Genomic DNA, 20,461 nt, shown 5'->3' with positions numbered 1-20,461 from the left:
TCTTCTCTCTCTCTCTCTCTCTCTCTCTTTTTCTGCCTCTTTCTCTCTGAAATAAATAAATAAATAAGAATAAAACATTTTAAAAATATTTTTATGTATTTACTTAGAGGGAAAGAGAATCTGAGTGCAGCAAGCCCTCTTGCCAACACAGATGAACTGCAGACCCATGCTTTACTTTGTGATTACTGGAGAATTGGCCTGGTCCAGCAGGCTTTACAAGCAAGTGCCTTTAACTGCTGAGCTATTTCCCCAGCCCACTTGATTTGATTTTTGTTTTTAGAAACAATTTTTCTGTTTTTCAGAGATTGTTGACAAAGTTGTGGATGTGTTAGGATGTGGACCAGGCAGGCTCTGCCTTGTAGAAGGGAAAGGTTTAGGAAAGGGATCACACCTGCTTGAATCATGGGAACTGGGTATAGGAACTCCTCACAGGCCTTGCATGGATAGAGCTCTTTATCTAGAGTGGCCGCATGTGGTGACTGTGCTTTCCTGGGCCCCTGTGAGCAGCCACTAGTGAGGCGCTGGCTGTCACCCCCGATGCACGTGCTTGATGAGCCTCGTGGGTGCAGTGCATGCGCTAAGATGGTACACCGTATCTGTTTTCTTGGTCCTCTTAGCATTGCAAAAAGAAGTGGAATCTCTAACCAGGGAGCACCTGGAAGCCAGGAAGCAGTCGGAGAAGGACCACACGGCCCTGCTGTCACAAATGCGCGTCTTGGAATCTGAGTTGGAGGACCAGCTCTCACAGCACCAGGGCTGTGCCCAACTGGCCGAGGAAGTGACCACACTGAAGCAGCAGCTGGCTGCCCTAGACAAGCATTTGCGTAGCCAGCGTCAGTTCATGGATGTAAGAAGTCTGAATAATAAATGTTGCCTCTGTCACTAAAAGTCAGTAAAGTAGGAACAGCTTCTGTGTCTCTGTGACGTGCAGATTAGCATGTAGCACTCCCCTGGGCAGACAGATGACCTTGTTGCCCTGACACTGGATCTTTAGCTTTGTCCACATCATGTGAAGAGTCTGAAGGAACATTATGTTGTCTTTTTGGCCCATGTTCCCTCCTGTGGTCCTGGAAGAAGTTTCTAGCAGTCCAGTTGTAGTGTTGTGTCCTGTGTGCACTGTGCCCTGTAGGGAGCAGAGCCATTGGCTGTTCTGTCGCTTTGTGCCTGACAGTTTCAGAACACTGTGACTATGTTACAGGTGTTAAATTTCATCTTAAGGGCTGCTCCTTTTAACTCCGCTTTACCAAATGGACCGTGGTGAGAGGGGCGTTACTTTATCAGTGGACTCACATACATGTAGTTTGTAACTGGAGGATCCCCTAAAGGAAGTGCTAACACACGGCCTGTGTTGCTGCAGGCACAGGCTAGCGAGCGTGAGCATGAGCGGGAGGAGTTCCAGCAGGAGATCCAGAGGCTGGAGGAGCAGCTTCGGCAAGCAGCCAGGCCACGGCCTGCTGGTGCCCATGACAGCCAGGTAGGTGGGCCTTCCATGTTCTGGGTCTGTGGATAGCTGACGATTGCAGCCTTTTTAAGTTTTATCTTTCTTTGCATGTTTGCCTTCTCGGGATGTGGAAACAACAGTGTGCCCAGCTGGACGAGGAGGTAGGGTGGAGAGCGTCTTCCTTTCCCGCCACTTCTGTGCAGCCAGTGAGCAAGGCTGCCTGCTGTGGCTCTCCCTACCTCGCCTCGCAGCTGGAGGGCATGCGCTCATTCCTGCTCCTTGCTTAAGTGTGGTGCTCTTGCTTGGGGCTATGGCTGTCTGCAGCCGCTTGTCCATGGTAGCTGTAGTTGATTTGCATAACTTTCTGGCTTTGCAGGCAAGTGCCTTAACCACTAAACCATTGCTTCAGCCTAATTTGCATAACTTTTTTAAAATGAAACTTATTTTGAGCTGTGAGGAGTAAGACTCAAATCCTTGTCTCCATGGTCAGTCCCTTCTTATAGAGCTAGACTCCCAACAGCCCAAACAGATTGGCAGGGGTACTTTGAGACCCTCCTTCACATTATACTCCACCTCTCTCCCTAGCAGCCACTAATCTGTCTTCTCTTTCCTTAGCTTTGTCATTTGTATAATACATAAATGAATCCTATGTTGCCATTTAGGATTAGTTTTTCACTTGTTCCAACCCTGGGGGTTTATTGATCCTCTTTTACTATTTTTATTATTTTTTGTTGTTGTTTTCAGGTAGGGTCTCACTGTAGCCCAGGCTGACCTGGAATTCACTATGGAGTCTCAGGGTGGCCTCGAACTCTCAGCAGTCCTCCTACCTCTGCCTCCCGAGTGCTGGAATTAAAGACATGCCTGGCTTATTTTTAATTTTTTTTTTTGCATGTATTATGGTTACCTACTTGCTAAGGCAAACACCTCACCAAAAGCAGCTGATGGGAGGAAAGAATTTTTTGTGCCTTAGTCTTCGAGGAGAAGCTTCATGGTGGCAGGGGAAAGCATGGCATTGAGGCGAGGCTAGGCATCACGTCTGCCACAACAAGTAGAAATCAGCAGGAAGAATGAGCTGAACTCTGGCAAAGTGGAGGTGCTATAACATCCTAAGCCCATCTCCAGCAACACACCTCCTCCAGCAAGGCTCCACCTGCTGAGGCCAGAGGAGAAAGTCAGGTTCTCCCCTTCCCCATCATTCATCTGTGTACCTCCTTGAGACGGAGATGCTCACTGGTTCTGGAGCAGCCATCTTTCACAAGCCCCAATGAATCTCCAGCCTCTGCTCCCCAGCATTGGGGTTGCAGACATGCATGGCCATACCTAGCTGTGTGTGGGGGATGCTGGAGAGGAATACTGAGAGGGTGTTAGTCCCCCATGCTTGTCAGAACGTGTCTTTACCTGCTGAGCCTCCTCTGCTTTTTAACTGTTATATTCCTGTCAAAATAAGTTTCATTTTATAAACACATTTTGTGTTATATTAGTCTTTCTAATGTATCTTTCTGTTACTGGAGAATATTCTGTTAACTTGTCCCTAGTCTTTGTTTAGATTTCATTGTACACAGGTCTAGAGAAGTATGGTACTATTTTCTCTTTTGGCTATTTTTTCGTCACAGATATTTTTGTTTCTAGGTTGAATTATTACAAGAAAAATTGAGAGAAAAGTCAGATGGCTTTAATGAATTGCTCATAAAGAAAGATTTGGCAGATCAACAATTGTTAATCAAGGAAGAGGAAATTAAATGTCTTAAGGAGGCAAATGCCAACACCCAGAGAAAAGTGGCCCAGCTCCAGGAAGAGCTTGAAAAACAGAAAAAGACTACAAGCGAGTCCAAAGTAAAGCGTTGTGTGTCCTAGTTGTGGTGGACCAGGCCCCTGGGTGTGAGGGAGCACGGACGGGCCTTGGGCCAAAGGGGGGTAACCGTGTCTTCACATGGCGTGAGACTCGGAATGGGGCAGGTCTCTAGATCATGGCCCCTTGTGCTCAAGTAGCCTGCAGCAGATACAGGGCCTGGCATATGTCTTTGGCTGCAGAGCATCGGGCAGAATGGAACTTCTGTATTGTTGTACCTTCTTTCTGAGTTTTTAGTTCATTGATTGAACTTAAGACTTTGTTTGTTTATTTAGCTATTTATTTATTTTTTGTCACTGTAATTTTAATAGTTGCTTAAAGTGAGACCCATAGCTAGGAAGATGACTCCATGACACTTTCTCCATTAGCCTGATGACTGGCATTCAGATCCTTAGCATCCATGTAGAACTGGACACAGGTGCAAAGTACCTCTGTATTGGGAGTGGCATCAGGAGCATCCAAAACTCACAAGGCCAACTAGTCTGGCCTTCCCCATGACAACAAAAACCAAAGAGACTGTCACAACCAAGGTGGAAGGAGAGGACCAATAGCACCCTGAGGTTGACCTCTGACCTCCTCATGCATGCCGTGGCATGCACATGCCCCTCCCCCACTCTACCCCCATATGCACAAATGATAATAAAAAAGCAAGTCCCAAGAAGAAATTTTATTTAAGACTCAGTTCCCTTGTGGGTTTTTTTTTTTTGGTCTTTTTATGATTTTGTCTTTTTTTTTTTTTCCGGTGCTGAGGACCGAACCCAAGGCTTTGTGCTTGCTAGGCAAGCGCTCATCCACTGAGCTAAATCCCCAACCCCTTATTTGAGACTCAGTATCAGTACTTAGAGTGCTTCAAGGGTGGTGGTTTAGTTTTCATCTGTGAATCTGATTCTCAGGTGCTCGTGGGAATTTGAACTTACCAGCACGGGGTAAAGCACTTCACCTTGGGAAGGGCACTGGCACCGCCTTTCACCACTCCCTCCCAGTTTCCTGAGTCTGTAAGGGTCATGCCCTGGGGTGGCCACTTCCTGCAGCACACTTTCAAAGCTTACTAGAAGGCTGTTTCATCCTCATTCTTTCACTCAGCAAACATTCACCGAGTTTATTAGATGTTGGAATGGTAGAAAATGCCTTCTTTCTTCTCCCTACATTGGTACTATTTACACAACTTCACATGGCAATTTCTTTTATGTTAAATGTTCTCTGAAGTCTTCTTCATGTGTTAATGTTTATCATATGGATATTCTGTCAAACATGTCCTTTTTTGTCACTTTTTAAGTATTTTAAATTGGTACTAGTTTAGTGTACATTCGCTCTCTCTTTGATCTTTTTTTTTCCCCTTTGGTTTTTCGAGGCAGGGTCTTGCTCTTGCCTAGGCTGACCTGGAATTCACTATGTAGTCTCAGGGTGACCTTGAACTCATGGGAATCCTCCTACCTCAGCCTCCTGTATGCTGGATTAAAGGTGTCTACCACCACACCTGGCTTTTTTTTTTTTTTTCCTCTCTCTCTCTTTAATTTTTTGTTTTGCTTTTGTTTGTTTTTCAAGGTAGGGACTTGCTCTAGCCCAGGCTGACCTGGAAATCACTATGTAGTCTCAGGGTGACCTCAGACTAGCCCTGTGTGGTGGTGCATGCCTTTAATCCCAGCACTCGGGAGGATTGGCGTGAGTTTGAGGCCATCCTGACACTACCAAGTGAATTCCAGGTCAGCCTGGGCTAGAATGAGACACTGCCTCGAAAAACAAACAAACAAAATAAAGCATGTGCCACCATGACCCTGCTTAAAAATATATTTTTTAATATTTTATTTGTTTATAATAGAGAATCGGTACACCAGGGCCCCTAACCACTGCAAACAAACTCCAGACACATGTACTGCCTTGCGCACCTGGCTTATGTGGGTAACGAGGAATTGAACCTAGGTCCTTAGGCTTTGCAGGCAAGCGCCTTAAGCACTAAGCTATCCATCTCTCAGTCCTTAGTGCACGTTTTTGTACTTTGTTAACGAATGACAGGATTTCTTATGGGCACGCACCGTGTCATGCTGGAATTGGTCTCGGCTTGAGCTCATCCAGCTTGTGGCAGTGTGGGGACAGAGAGCTGCTTCACGCAGGTGTGTCTCCTGCTTGAGGAGAGCTGAAAGTGGCTCATGCTTTTGGCTACACTTTGATACCTTAGGTATTTACCTAACATACATTTCCATTTTTCCCTTAAATAGGATAAAGAGGCACTGAATGAGCAGCAAATGAGTGGTTTACTGTTGGTACCTGTATCACAGTCTAGGCTCAGTGAAGACGGGTGCCCCATGTTTCTTCCAGGAACCATTTCTGATGGTCCAGAAGTCCAGCTGGAAGTGGTACAGCGGACCCTCCTGCAGCGTGAGAGTGAGGTAAGTGACATGGGCTGGGTGGAGCTGCCAGCTTCAGGCTACATACTCTCTGATGGCCCTGGGTACTTCTGCATAGAAGATTCAGTGTGTAAAAGCAGAGGCCAGCCTTGTGACTAGAGTATACTCATCAGCTTCATTAATAATTTTCAACACTTCTTTTTAATGAAAGGTTTTAGACCTAAAAGAACAGCTAGAAAAGATCAAAGATGATTTAGACTGTAAAAACGAAGAAATACTACATCTGAACTTGAAACTTGATATGCAAAACAACCCAGCTGCCATCAGCCTCCAAGAAGCTCATGAGGAGACGGCTGGTTTAGAGGTAAACTACAGAAGATCTGCTTGTGGGGAGCAGGGACTGGAGAATCGCTGGGGCTCAAAAAATGATAATCTCGGGCTGGAGAGATAGCTTAGTGTTTAAGCACATGCCTGTGAAGCCAAAGGACCCTGGTTCGAGGCTCGATTCCCCAGGACCCACATTAGCCAGACACACAAGAGGGTGCACGCGTCTGGAGTTCATTTGCAGTGGCTGGAGGCCCTGGCGTGCCCATTCTCTCTCTTTCTCTGCCTTTTCCTCTCTCTGTCTGTTGCTTTCAAATAAATAAATAAAATGGTAATCTCAGGAATAAGTGATGAGACTGTTTCAGGACACAAGCAGTGAGCAATGGAAGGGCACCGGATGTTCTCTGTGGCCTCCACACGAGCACACAGGCTACCCCCATCTGTGCACACGTTGCGTCACATCTACTGCACATGCATGCGAGAGAAAGAGAAGAGGCTCCCTGTGCAGACAGTGGAGATGTGGTATCTACTGTGGGTGCTCGTGGGCATGGCTTTCTCGGGGTCCTGAGTGCAGAGCCAGTGGTCCTGCTCTGGATCCGCTGCCCACAGCTCTGATCTGATCGCCAGCTGTGGATTGTTATTCCCATTGATCAGTGGGGAAAAAGCCTTTTAAAGCAGATTCTACACTATTTGCATTGCAAAAACACAGCCTTTCAAGTAAGATAAAAGGAGCCTCTGGGAGCTGGAGAGATGGCTTAGCGGTTAAGCGCTTGCCTGTGAAGCCTAAGGACCCCGGTTCGAGGCTCCACGTTAGCCAGATGCACAAGGGGGCGCACGCGTCTGGAGTTCGTCTACAGTGGCTGGAGGCTGGCACGCCCATTCTCGCCCTCTCTCTCTCTCTCTCGCCCTCTCTCTCTCTCTCTCTCTCTCTCTCACTCAGAGCCTCATTCTTTTATTCATTTATTTATTTATTTAAATAAATAAAAACAAAAAAATAAAAAAAAAAAAGGAGCCTCTGACCAGCAGAGACTGTATGGAAAGAAAGCATGACTTTAGGGGGTGGCCTTGAAACGTGTTTGGGATTGTCCTCTGGTGCCCGTGGCTCCTATCCCTCACTGAATGGATACTGAATGGGTATTGTAGTCATCGGTGAGTAGTGTGTGTGTCCATGACCATGCCTTACCAGGTTGTTCAACATGGTAAGAAAGCTTGTTCCATGCCGGGAATTTTAATCCCAGCACTCGGGAGGCAGAGGTAGAGGATCGCCATGAGCTCAAGGCCATGAGCTCTAGGTCAGCCTGAGCTAGAGTGAATAGAGTGAAACCCTACCTCAGGGAAAAAAAAAAAAAAAAAAAAAAAAAAGCAAGCTTGTTCCTTAGGTGTGGATTCTCCTCAGTGAACAGCAGGTGGCAGCGCACTCTCAAATACACTGCTGGAAAGATGCGAACACCCTCAGGCACCCCTACTTCCTAAAGGGCCAGAGCTTTTACAATTTGAAAACTTCAGAAATGTTTTTCTATTGAAGTCCTTTTGCCTTAAATGACACGTTATCTTTTTCTAGTCAGTCACCCTACCACTCCAGGCAGCATACCTGAGGGCGCTTGCATCTCTCTAGGCAGCATATTCTCAAGATGGCCTCGCAATCCTCCTATCTCCACCTCCCGAGTACTGGGATTAAAGGCATGTGCCACCATGCCCGGCTTTGTTAATATTTATTTATTTATTTGCTTGCAAGTAAAGAGACAGAGACAAAGAGAGAATGAGTGCACCAGGGCCTCTAGCCACCACCAGTGAACTCCTGATGTATGCACCACTTTGTACATCTGGTTTTAGACGAGTACTGGAGAATCAAACTCAGGTCCTTGGGCTTTGCAGACCAGTGTCTTAACCACTGAGCCATCTCTCCAGCCCTGACTCTTTATAAGTCTCTCATCTTTGGCAGAAACTCTATTGAATATGTTTTCTACTCATTTTTTTACCTCACTATAATAAAAAGATTTTAATCATCTGGACTGGAGCACACTTCCAGGTTTCTAGAGGACAGCCGTCTCTGGCTGGGGCATTGGATCACTTGCCTCTGTGCTTCCTTCTCATGCCCTGTAGCCAGATTCTTAGCAAGCCTGTCTCTTCAACATTGCTTGTTCCAAAACAGGGGTCTGTCAGTTTTTATTAATGGTACCAGTTACTTTCCCTAATATGGTTTTCAAGAAAGAGATGTTGCCCATCTTTTGTTAAATGTGTTTTAAAATATTTCAGGATTTTTTTTCAGTATTGTAAATCACTTTTTTTTTTAATGTTTATTTATTTGCAGAGAGATATATAGAGAGAAAGAGGTATTGAGTATGGGCGCACCAGGGCCCCAGCCACTGCAAACTCCAGACACACGCGCCACTTGTGCATCTGGCTTATGTGGGTACTGAGGAGTCAAACTTTGGACCTTAGGCTTTGGAAGCAAGTGTCTTAACCACTAAGCCATTTCTCCAGTTGTTTTTTTCTTTTTTTTTTTTTAACTTTTTATTTAAATATTTTATTTATTTGAGGGAGAGGGAGACAGGCTGAAACAGCTGGCACACCAGGGCCTCTAGCCAGTGCATATGAACTCCAGACACTTGCACCACCATGTACATCTGTCTTACGTGGGTACTGGGGAAGCAAGCCTTGGTCCTTAGGCTTCACAGGCAAGCACCATAACCACTAAGCCCTCTCTCCAGCCCCCCCTTTTTTTTAACTTTTTTATTTATTTATTTGAGAGCGACAGACACAGAAAGACAGAGGGAGAGAGAGAGAATGGGCGCGCCAGGGCTTCCAGCCTTTGCAAACGAACTCCAGATGTGTGCGCCCCCTTGTGCATCTGGCTAACGTGGGACCTGGGGAACCGAGCCTCGAACCAGGGTCCTTAGGCTTCACAGGCAAGCGCTTAACCGCTAAGCCATCTCTCCAGCCCAGCCCCCCCCCCTTTTTGAGGTAGGGTCTCACTTTAGCCCAGATTGACCTGGAATTCACTATGTAGTCTCATGCTATGCTAGCCTTGAACTCACAGCAGTTCTCCTCCCTCTGCCTCTGAGGTGCTAGGATTAAAGGTGTGTGCTCCTGTCCTTAACCATATTATGACACCTGCTTTCACACCATTGTCTGCTTTGCTAGCCTCTCAGTCTGATTAGGGGCTGCTGTATTGTCTCTTCTCTTCAGCTGGTCAGAATTCCTGATTGAATTTTTTGTATTTTGAATGGTTTTGATTTGCATCCTGGGTATTCTGCAAGTTTGTTGTTTGTTTGTTTTCCTTTGAGGTAGGGTCTCTAGCTCAGGCTGACCTTGAATTCACTATGTAGTCTCAGGGTGGCCTTGAACTCACAGTAATCCTCCTACCTTTACTTCCCAAGTGCTGGGATTAAAGGTGTGAGCCACCATGCCCAGCTTCTGCAAGTTTTGATGTGGGGGCTCTGGCCTCTGAAGTTCATGGAGGCTTCTGTTTTTGTGGAAGCCATCAAGGTAAGATGAATGCATGCCATTTTGCCTGCAGAGTAGTGAGTAAATCCCCGCTGTGTAATGCCTTTGGTCCCTCTTGCAAAGTCCCTTGTTCTTCATAGCTGGCCATCTTGTTTCCTTCTGGTAAGGTATGCTGCCTCAGGTTAGGACGCAAAGACTCCCCCATCTGGGACCTTTGCCATGTCTTGTGTCCCCTACATGGATAGATGGAGTGTGACCTGTCAGGTTTCATAGAGGAACATCCTCCCCTCTCATCAGGGAGCTGCAGCTTGATTTGACTCTTCCCAGCCTGTTCCATCCCTATGCTGCTTGACTCCGCAGAGTCCCTCAGAGGTGCTGACTCTGGGCAGACAACATGTAGAGCTGGTTCTGCTGAGGGAGCAGCACTTTGCAGATCAGACATCATTTCAGGGAGAGGGAGAGCTCTGTTGGATGTCACCTAGAGGGAAGGTGTCATTTGGCCTGATTCATTGCATGTCATTTTAGAAAGGACCTCTGACTAGAATAGGGGGTGTCTGCCTTGGCATGCTGTCCTTGTGGATTTGATACTTTCCCTCAGCCCTTTACCCTAAGTCTTTCATTCCTTTTGGTACCTCGGCCTGTTTTTGTCCCTTAGTTCTGCTGCAGTTGCACTGTATCTTGGAGGACTGATTTTTAGATTCCAGTATTTCACATTTTTGAGCATTTTTGTGGGATTGTTCCAGTATTTAAATGTCATATCTGGGGCTGGAGAGATGGCCTTAGCTATTCCCCAGTACCCACCCAAGCCAGACACAAGGTGGCGCATGTGTCTGGAGTTCGTTTGAATTCTGAAGTAACTCCAGTAGAGCCTGTGTTGTTGACGCCCTCATGTTTTTGGAAACAAAGCCTGAGATGATAACATTACTTGGAGGTCATTAGCTAGAACACAATTTAGTTAGAATTTTTCCATATCTTGGTCATTACTAGTGACAGGAGAATGGAGTTTGCTGCCATATTGACATTTTTTGGCACATGTATGCATGCAGTGGGCCAGTGTGTGTGTGTGTGTGTGTGTGTGTGTGTGTGTGCGCGCGCGCACGCACGCACGCACACACCTGAACATGTGGAGACCACGGATTGATGTTGGACTCCTCCATCACTCTGCTTCATTCACTTAGGCTGGTCCTTTCCCCTAAGCCCAGAGCTCAGCCACTCATCTGGCCTAGCTGGTCAGCTTGCCCAGAGATCCCCTACATCTTCCTCTGAAGTGCTGGCTTTACATGTAGCCACTGTGTCTACCTGGCATGGTATTTATATGGGTGCTGGGAATCCAAACTTTGGTCCTTATGCTTGCACAGCAAGCCATCTTCCCTGCTTCTGACATGCATTTTAGTCCAAAATTTCCATTTACTGTTTCGTTATTCCTGCATGGTGTGCCTGTATGTGTGTGTGCGTGTGTGGGGGTTGGGTGTGTATTCACATGTGTGTACATGTGTGTATGCACACACATGCATGTGGAGGTTGTCATCAGGGTCTTCTTCCTTAGCCGCTCTCCACCTTCTTTGAGATGCATTCTCTTACTAAACCTAGAGCTTACCGATCAGGCTCATCCAGCAAACCCCAGGGGTTCCCTGTCTCTGCCTCTGGAACACTGGGATTAGTAAGCAGTGTACTAGTGAGCTATCTCCATAGCCCCTTACTTACCGTTTTTGTGGGTTTTTAAACATATACAGACATATTTTGTGGGGTTGCATGCCAGGATCTCTTGTCGCTGCAAATGTATACCACGTGTTTGTGCCACTATTTGCATCTGGCTAAACAAAAATGCTGAGGAATTGAACCTGGTCCAGCAGGCTTTGCAACCAAGTGCCTTTAACTGTTGGGCTATCTCCTAAGCTCATTTTTGTGGGTTTTGAAACTTTGCAACTTTTATTTCTTCAACTGATGTATGACTAGACTAGAAATAGTGTAAAGCGGCCGGGCGTGGTGGTGCACGCCTTTGATCCCAGCACTCAGGAGGCAAAGGTAGGAGGATCTCCATGAATTCAAGGCCAGCCTGAGACTACATAGTGAATTCCAGGTCAGCGTGGGCTAGAGCAAGACCCTACCTCAAAAAAAACAAAACAGAGAGAAAGAGAGTAAAGCATGTGTATTCTTCCAAGCCTGGCAAAGCCTGGTGCTTCCAGTGTCCAAGGTAGCAGTGCTGGAGCCTGTTACTGAGAACAGTGTCAGGCACAGGAGGGAGAGAGCAGATGCGGCTCGTCAGTATTGCAGAGCCGGCGACCAGTTTTCTCAGGTTTATTATTGGGAAGGTACCCAAGTTAAATGTCATTTCAAGAAAATCAAGTATATCAGTTATTTAAGTACTAACAAAGCAAGGTGTCTTGTTAGTGCAGTAGTGTGTGAAACATAAATATGAACAAAAATATTTAAGATGTAGTAGCCATTGTTGGCTGGAAAGGGGCTAGTTTGAGTTTTCTCCTATGTTAGGCACAGTGGCAACCTAGAGAACATGGTGAGCTATGCTGGCATCCTCTGTATTCTTTTTTTTTTTGGTTTTTCTTTTTTTTTTTTTAAACTTTATTTATTTATTTATTTATTTATTTATTTATTTGAGAGCAACAGACACAGAGAAAGACAGATAGAGGGAGAGAGAGAGAATGGGCGCGCCAGGGCTTCCAGCCTCTGCAAACGAACTCCAGACGCGTGCGCCCCCTTGTGCATCTGGCTAACGTGGGACCTGGGGAATTGAGCCTCAAACCGGGGTCCTTAGGCTTCACAGGCAAGTGCTTAACCGCTAAGCCATCTCTCCAGCCCTTTTTTTGGTTTTTCGAGGTAGGGTCTCACTCTAGCCCAGGCTGACCTGGAATTCACTATGTAGTCTCAGGATGGCCTTGAACTCAGCGATCCTCCTACCTATGCCTCCCAAGTTCTGGGATTAAAGGCATGTGCCACCACACCCGGCTTGCATCCTCTCTATTCTTGAAGCAGTGGGTACAGAGCATCTGGTTTCCAGTACCATCTGATGATGATGTTACTTTGCCCCACTGCTGGTTTTTCAGGCTGTCAGAGCCCTGTATTTCTGTGTGCTGAAAGGGGATGTCTTGAGCCGGTCCATTTTAGCCTAGCCCATCTGACATGTGCTTTCTCTTAAGGTTGTATACAGCAGAAGCTCTGAAATTGAAGAGCTGAAATCCATTATTGAAAATTTGCAAGAGAATCAAGAACGGTTACAGAAGGATAAGGCGGAAGAAGTTGAGCAGCTCCATGAAGTCATTGAGAAGCTGCAGAGAGAGCTGACCCTAATGGGGCCCATAGTGCATGAACTCAGTGACCACCAAGCCGAAAGCTTACACAGTGAACTATTCTGCTACCAGGCAGAAGGCCTGGCCGGGCAGACACTGCGGACTGAGCTGGAAGCTGCACTGACAGCCAAGGAGGCCCTGGGTCAGCTACTAGCTGACCAGGCGCAGGGGCACAGCCAGGCCCTGAAGGCACTGCAGCAACGTCTGCAAACTGCAGAGGAAGCTGCCGCAAGGCACCTGGCAGAACTGGAAAGCTGTGTGGCTGTCAGGGAGGCTGAGATGAAGAACATGGTTTCCCAGATCCAGGAATTTGAAGCCCTCCTGAAGGCAAAGGAAGCAGCCATTGTGCAGAAAGATTTAGAAATTGACACTATGAACAAGCGGAAAGTGGCCCACTCCCTTGAGCTAGAGGTCATCCTGTTGGCCTTGGCACAGTTCCGTTATGCCCTGGAACAGCAGCCCTTGGCTACACCTGATGAACCTCCCGAACTACAGCAGCTGCGGCTGCAATGTGCCCGGCTCAGCCGCCACCTACAGGTGTTGCACCAGCGGTTCCTCCGGTGCCAGGTGGAGCTGGGCCAGCATCAGGCTCGTGGAATGCCTGGCTGCTCTCCACACCCTGGTACAGATGCACAGGCTGATGGTGATGATCTGCCGGAACAGGGTACTGTTGGCAGGTGTCCAGCCCTGACATCCCACACCCAGGACCCACAGGTAGGCCTGGTTCTCTGGGGGCTGTAGTAGCCCACCCTTTGCACTTGGGAGCTGGAAGTGCGGCTGGGGCTAGGTGGGCATGCTGATGTTTTTACCTTCTTCCTGCCCATCTTTCTAACTTCAGTGGCTTTGTGTATGCTAAACATGGGTGTCTTACCATCATTAATGGATTCCTGGCAGAGCCAAGGAAGGAGCTTGGAGTCTAGGCCTGCCCAGGTCCCTTGGGGCTTCTCTAGTGAGTCTTTCTGTTTTTTATAGGTTGTTTTTTTTTTAATAGTTTTAATGATTTGTGTTACTTAAACTGGTGAACACTTTCATTTGATATTCTGGGTACTATATACTGACACAGAGGTCGCTTGGCATTAATTTCTCTCTTTGGTTCTAATCAAATGTGTGGTTTTTCGAAAAATATTTTTTATTTATTTGCAAGAGAAAGAGGTAGAAGACAGACAGACAGAATGGGAACACCGGGGCCTCTAGGCACTGCAAAAGTGCTTTAACCACTGAGCTCTCTCTCCAGCTCCCTACTGGTGACTTTTATCCTCCAGCAGGTCACGTAGCACTTTCCAGCACTAGACATCTCAGTTCTAGCAAGATCTGTCAATGTCCTTCAACCACAGCCTGTAGTATCTTCAGAAATAGGGTCTTGAGCTGGAGGGATGGCTTAGCAGTAAAAGCATTTGCCTGCAAAGCCAAAGGACCCAGGTTCAATTCCCCAGGACCCATGTGAGCCAGATGCACTAGGGGTCGCACACATCTGGAGTTCATTTGCAGAGGCTAGAGGCCCTGGTGTATCCATTCTCTCTCTTTCTGTCTCCCTGTCTCTCTCTTTCTCTCTGTTAAATCAAATAGATGAATGAATAAAATTAAAGAGAGAGAAAGAAAGAGGTTCTTACATTTTGTTCTGGTGTGTAACTGAGTGCTTTGGTAATGGCCTACATTGTTTTGAGAGTCTCAATAGCCTTTCTGATCAACACAGCTTAATGTGGAGGATAACCCAGTTTTGTCACTGGTGTTTATTAGCAACAACCTGTAGTTTTAGGGTACAGCTTTCAAATGATCTTGTTTGTGGTTTTGTTTTTTGAGGTAGGATCTCACTGAAGCCCAGACTGACCTGGAATTAACATGTAGTATCAGGCTGGCCTTGAACTCATAGCTATCCTCCTACCTTGGCCTCCTGTGTGCTGGGGAGGGGAGAGAGAGGGCGCGCGCACACTTGTAGCACACACCAGGGCCTCCAGCCACTGCAAATGAACTCCAGATGCATCTAACAATCTGTGCATCTGGCTTTACATGGGTACTGGGAACTTGAACTTGGGTCATTAGGCTTTGCAGGCAAGCACTTTAACTGCTAAGCCATCTCTCCAGCCCCACAAATGATTTATTTTTAATAAGCATTGCCCATGAAAATTGTTTTAAGTTCATATAATTTTGGAACAGAAAGTTTCTACCCAAGTTGCTTTTTTTAAAAAAAAATACTTTTTTATTTATTTGAGAGAGAGAGACTAGGACCAGCACTTTTTTGCAGTGCAGATGAACTTCAGACACATCCACTACTTCGTGCACCTCCCTTTACATAGGCACTGGGAAATCGAACCTGGGCTAACCTAGGCCTTCGTGGTTAGCAAGCAAGTATCTTTAACCACTGAGCCATCTCTCCAGTCCCCAAGTTGCATTTTTAAAGTATTCAGTTTGCTTTTGAATAGAACTTCTGCAATTAACTGTTCCTTGCCCCAGCCATCTCCTTTTCCTGGGTCTTGTGTAGGTGGTCCCCTACCATAGGCATCCTCCTGCCTCAGTCCTCAGCTGGTGTGCCCACTGCCTGTCTGCGGGCAGTGAGCAAAGGTGACAGTGTCTGCTGGCTGTTGTGTACCACCAGTTGTGCCGGTGGTCAGAAGGCTGCCATGCAGCACCTGACTCCCTTACTAATCAATCCAGTTCTGTCTTCACGAGCTCCATAATGTTTCCTCTGATCAAGGGTGATCTGCAGCCTGCGAAAGTCCTGGTGACACTGAAAGACTCTAGTCTCCACAAGGCCGAAAGTGTGATGTCAGTACTCACCATGTGCCAGAGGCGACTGCAGGCGGAGATGCTCTTACTGAAGAATGAATTGTCCTCAAGCATGGTTGGCCCCAGCAGGGGTCCAGAAGGAATGCAGGTATGAGTGCTCATGAGTCATGTTAGGTGAATATTTGAGTGGGATAAGGTGGAGCAGTCCACCCATCCTGAGTGGGGTTGAGCTCAGCCGTGTTCGTGCACCATGGCAGGCTGTCTTTGCTTAGGTGGAAATAGCACTTAGCCTATACATAGTGTCAGATTTGGTCCATGCGTCCTGCTGTAACAGTCCTTGCTCATTGGGAAGTCTCTCGCAGGCCATACTCAAGGACAGGTTTGTTTCCCACAGTCTAAGCAACCAGGCTTTGTTCTTGTGAAGACCAAATTGCTATGCCCTCTTCCACACACACTTTGCGCTTTACCCTGCTTTAGGACCCTTTTCACCAAGAGCATTTGCCCAACTCTGAAAGGCTTCACTCAAGTTGATATTTTGAATGCTTTTTTTTTTTTTTTAATTCCATATGTTTACTTCAAGAAAGGTCGATTTACTCTGGGTTAGAAGGTCATATTTGGGATACCTTGGATTGTTGTAGGGACATGAAGGCAGGTAGCAATGCTACCTAGTCCCCATGTACCCAGCAGTGATCTCTTTGGACATGCCTCCTGGATCATGGGAACTGCTCTCTGTCCTAGAGTTCATTGTATGTTTCATGGGGGACCCATCAACACTTAAGAGCAGGTTCCCCCTGGTCAGTCTGTGTGCCCCACGGCCAGCTTACAAAATATGCCCATGACTCCTTAGCCATATTCTGACACCCAAAAGACTCTTGAGACTGGTTGTTTTCTTACTAATGTACCCATAACACTGAAGACCCTCATGGCCCCTCTTTCATGAATACTGTGTGCGTCTGGAACAAGGTAGAGTTCAGACCCACTGGCCCACTCCTGTGTGTGCTGTGTGTTTCCCATTTGTGTCTGTGCCTGAAAGGTTCCACAGTACCTGGAGCCAGGCTAAGAATAGCATGGGAAGAAGATGTGTTCATCTGCCTCCAAGTCTATCAAATACTCAGAAAATGTACTCTGCGTAGAGCACACCTCAGCAGGTCTCTACAGCAGACTCCTGTGCTTTCACAGTGGCCATGTCTCTCAACCTGAGAAGGCTCATCTCACAGCACCACAAAGAACACCAGGATCTTAGAAAGTTCATGCTCACAAAGAAAATCCACCTTCATTATAGCAACTACAACTTACTGTTTTCCACTGCTCAAATATAGAACCTTTCAGTATCCAGACTGTTTTTTTTTTTTTTTTTTTTTTTTTTCTGAGGTAGAGTCTCACTCTAGCCCAGGCTGACCTGGAATTCACTATGCAGTCTCAGGGTGGCCTTGAACTCACGGCGATCCTCCTACCTCTGCCTCCCGAGTGCTGGGATTAAAGGCATGTGCCACCCAAGTGCTATCTTTCAAACAATTTTTAATTTTATTTACAAGCAGAAAAAGAAAAGAGAGACAAAGTGAGAGAGAGGATGGGTGCACCAGGTCCTCCAGCTGCTGCAAAAGAACTCGTGTCCTTTGTAAACTACCACAGAACTGGGTTGTGACTATTGTTTTCTGGCCCTTTGCAGGCTGAGGAAAAGGGAGCACAAGGTTGTCAGCTGCCGACAGTTGATCTACTAGCTCAGGTGAAGGTGCTTCAGGAAAAGCTGCGTCTCGTGGTACATGCTATGGCGTCCCAGGACGGCAGCCCGGAAGATCCCGCGTTCCAGCAGCCATCAGCGTCACTCTGTGTGTCAGCGTCTGATTCGAGCAAAAGTTCCCATAGTGCTGAAGAAACAGACCCATCCCCTCCAGTCCACGCATTTAATTCTCTCATTGATGTTACTAAAAATCAGGATTCTTTGATCCAAAGTGAAATGCCAGGTTTTCCCACCCAAGAAAAGTTAGTATCACAGGGTGGGCCGCTTTCCTCACACACCAGTGTACACACTGACTCCCTGTACACTGAGGAGGCGGAACCCCGGAAGGATCCAGTAAGAGGACTGGATCTGTCTTCTTGGAGTTCCCCTGAGGTCCTCCGGAAGGACTTGACCCCCGAGCCCCAACCCAGCCTCCTCCCGTTGACACCCTCCACTGGCACCCTGAGCCTGCACAGTGCCAGCACCTCCCCGAAGGACTGGAGGGACTCACTGCTGGGAGCAGATCTGCCCGAGCTGCCTTGCTACCCAGATGAGTCAGCTGCAGGACAGAGCCCGCCGCGGGTAGTGGCTTCTTCAGCTCTGCAGCACCAAGTGGAGGAGACCGCTGTGGTAGGTGCCTCCCCATATTTCCTGCTGCACCACCCATGGGTCTCAGTGTTTCCGCAAGGCTGCATCACAGCCTGCCCATTGTTGGCTCACCTGACAGCAGGTGCCCTGTGGACCCTGGGGAGACTAGCTTTCCAGAAGGAGTACGTCCCACCGAAGACTGCTACAGGGACACGTAGATCAGCTCAGTCATGTCTCCACTGTGAAAGGCAGTCACCCTCCTCTGAAGTTTACCCAGGGTTTCTTAACTGAAGCCACTTCTGAACAGCACAGTAATTTACAGAAAGATTCTTCCTGAGAATGTTTTTTCTTTATTTTCAATGGGATTTCATGTGCTTTGAGTTGCATATAGGATGATTGATTTTAGGAATGCTTCAATTTATTGTTTTTGAGTTAGATCATTTTTTTTCTAAAAATTTTGGATTTTTGTTTATCAAGACAAAACATTCTGGGGGAATACATGTTTCTGAGATAGCCATACACTGTCATTTTGTGTAGCAGTTTTAATAATCAGATATTTGCCAGTGGCTACATTAGCGTATTACTGATGTGCTGTGGTAAGTCTGGTTAAGTTGTTGGAAGCACATGGCTGCAGCACATTTGCACATTCTGAATGCCTCGAGTGAGGTTTCCTATGGAAAAATTAGTAATTCTGGCTTTACGAAGTTTTGTGTCTGGCAAGTTCAGCTCTGTTGTGTGATTATTTACTATTTTGTAAGCATCTAAAAGTCTGTGTTTGAATAGGAAAAGGACGTTGAAGACGATATCATAACATCTTTTGACTCTCAAGAACAGACAAGATGCCTTCCTCTCCAGTTAGAAGGAAGAAATGATAGGAGAGGAAAAAGTGAGTCATCCCTTCTTCCCTTTTGCACTCCTTCTTCCCTTTCCTCCCTCCCTTCCTCCTTTTGCTTTTAGAATACAGAATAGCACAGAGAATTTCCTCACTTCCTCCTCGCTGTCCCCATACACTGCGTTCCCAGTGTCAATTGTCATGTTGCCATTTGGCTCCTCAGAATGTCACTGTATTTCATGAAGTCACAGTTCTAGCACATTGATCAGCACCAGCACTTTACCTTTTTAAAAATGCATTTTTAGCCACGCGTGGTAGCACATGCCTTTAATCCCAGCTCTCTGGAGGCAGAGGTAGATGGATCACTGTACTTTTGAGGCCACCCTGAGACTACAGAGTGGGTGCCGGGTCAGCTGAGCTAATGTGAGATCCTACCTCAGAGAAACCAGGAAAAAAAAAATTTATTTGCAAAAGGGAGAGAAAGAGAAAGACCATGATTATATGGGCTTGCCAGGACCTCCTGCCACTGCACATGAACTCTAGACACATGCACCATGTTGTGCATCTGGCTTTATATGAGTACTGGAGAAACAAACTTGGGCCAGCAGGCTTTGCGATCAAGCTGAGCCGTCTCCCCTGCTCCAGCAGCAGTTTATTTTGTCCAGGAACCTTTCCTAGATGGTGTTCATTATCCCATTAGTGTTCTTCACAGAAAAGACATCCCAGCTCATGCGTGCTCTTTGCATGCAGGGCAAGCAGAGAGGCGGCCAGCCAGGCCTAGGCCTGCATGCCTTCTCCAGTTTGTGTGTGGAGCGCTCCTTCGGGCCCTGTGTGAGCTTCATGACAGACATCTGAGAAGAGCAGGGCAGAGGTGCTGCTTTTTCATAGGGTCCAGCATGTTTTTGAGTCTGAGTATGGGTTACTTCACAGAAGATGAGTGATGGGATCAGCAGTGACCCCTTAGCCACAGTTGCATCTGTCATGATTTCTCTTTTTTAGGGGATGGGTGCCCAATTGGAGAGACTGGGAGACTATGTGAAAGTTCTCCACCTACTGGCCTTGACCCTGGCTGTTCTTGACATCATTATAGGTGTTGGGCCAAACTATTGCCTTTAAAAAATGTATGTTATGTTAATTTATTTATTTGAGAGGGGAGAGAGAGAATGAATAGGGGCCCACCAGGGCCTCCAGCCACTGCAAACAAACTCCAGACACATGCACCATCTTGTGCATCTGTCTTTACGTGGTACTAGGGAATCAAACCTGGGTCCTTTGGTTTTGCTGGCAAATGCCTTAACAGTAAGCCATCTCTCCAGCCCATACCTTTTGACTTCATAATCTCTCCCACAATGGTTTTCTTCCTCGAAGCCAACACATGGGGCATTGTTCTTAATCATCATTCCTTTCACTGAGTTTTGAGAAGGTGACCGTATTGAAATGCACACTGGAAATTTTTATATATTTATATTTTATTTGTTTATTTGAGAGACGGTGAGGAAGAGGCAGATAGAGAGGATGGAAATGCTAGGGCCTCTAGCCACTGCAAATGAACTCCAGATGCATGTGCCCCTGTGCATCTGGCTTACATGGGTCCTGGGGAATCAATCCAGGGTCCTTAGGCTTTGCAGGCAGGTGCCTTAACTAAGCCATTTCCCCAACCCTACACTGGAAATTTTAACATTTGCAAAAATGTTAATGCTAGAAGCTTTCCTTGTTTCTCATTTATTGCAAGGTTCATGGTCTGTGTGTTGCACTCCTTGGGTGACCTCTGTCTCTCTGACTCAGGGTCACCATTCCCTAGAGACATGGACAAAGTGTCAGAAATGTGCTGTAGTACTTGATTTATTTGGACATCCATTTGCTACTTGAGACAGCATTTATGGGCT

At 46.8% G+C, this 20,461-nt stretch overlaps 1 protein-coding gene across 6 annotated transcripts in view; it reads left to right on the top strand.

Annotated features, from left to right (window-relative positions):
- Nucleotides 1-20,461, top strand: part of Pcnt (pericentrin) — a 129,141-nt gene that overhangs the window by 73,286 nt on the left and 35,394 nt on the right. For 3 of the 6 annotated variants that reach the window (XM_045148731.1, XM_045148730.1, XM_045148728.1), the window contains 10 exons: nucleotides 618-847; nucleotides 1,358-1,474; nucleotides 1,582-1,602; nucleotides 3,071-3,274; nucleotides 5,507-5,677; nucleotides 5,847-5,999; nucleotides 12,562-13,425; nucleotides 15,404-15,583; nucleotides 17,105-17,785; nucleotides 18,527-18,629. In XM_045148731.1, the coding sequence (XP_045004666.1) occupies nucleotides 618-847; nucleotides 1,358-1,474; nucleotides 1,582-1,602; nucleotides 3,071-3,274; nucleotides 5,507-5,677; nucleotides 5,847-5,999; nucleotides 12,562-13,425; nucleotides 15,404-15,583; nucleotides 17,105-17,785; nucleotides 18,527-18,629 (2,724 nt within the window). The remainder of the gene's footprint in view (nucleotides 1-617; nucleotides 848-1,357; nucleotides 1,475-1,581; nucleotides 1,603-3,070; nucleotides 3,275-5,506; nucleotides 5,678-5,846; nucleotides 6,000-12,561; nucleotides 13,426-15,403; nucleotides 15,584-17,104; nucleotides 17,786-18,526; nucleotides 18,630-20,461) is intronic. The other 3 variants (XM_045148729.1, XM_045148733.1, XM_045148732.1) reach the window with 3 other exon arrangements.

Source organism: Jaculus jaculus, chromosome 5 (genome assembly GCF_020740685.1).
Source record: "Jaculus jaculus isolate mJacJac1 chromosome 5, mJacJac1.mat.Y.cur, whole genome shotgun sequence".
Classification (NCBI taxonomy): Eukaryota; Metazoa; Chordata; class Mammalia; order Rodentia; family Dipodidae; genus Jaculus; species Jaculus jaculus.
This window is presented reverse-complemented; position numbering and strand designations above follow the sequence as displayed.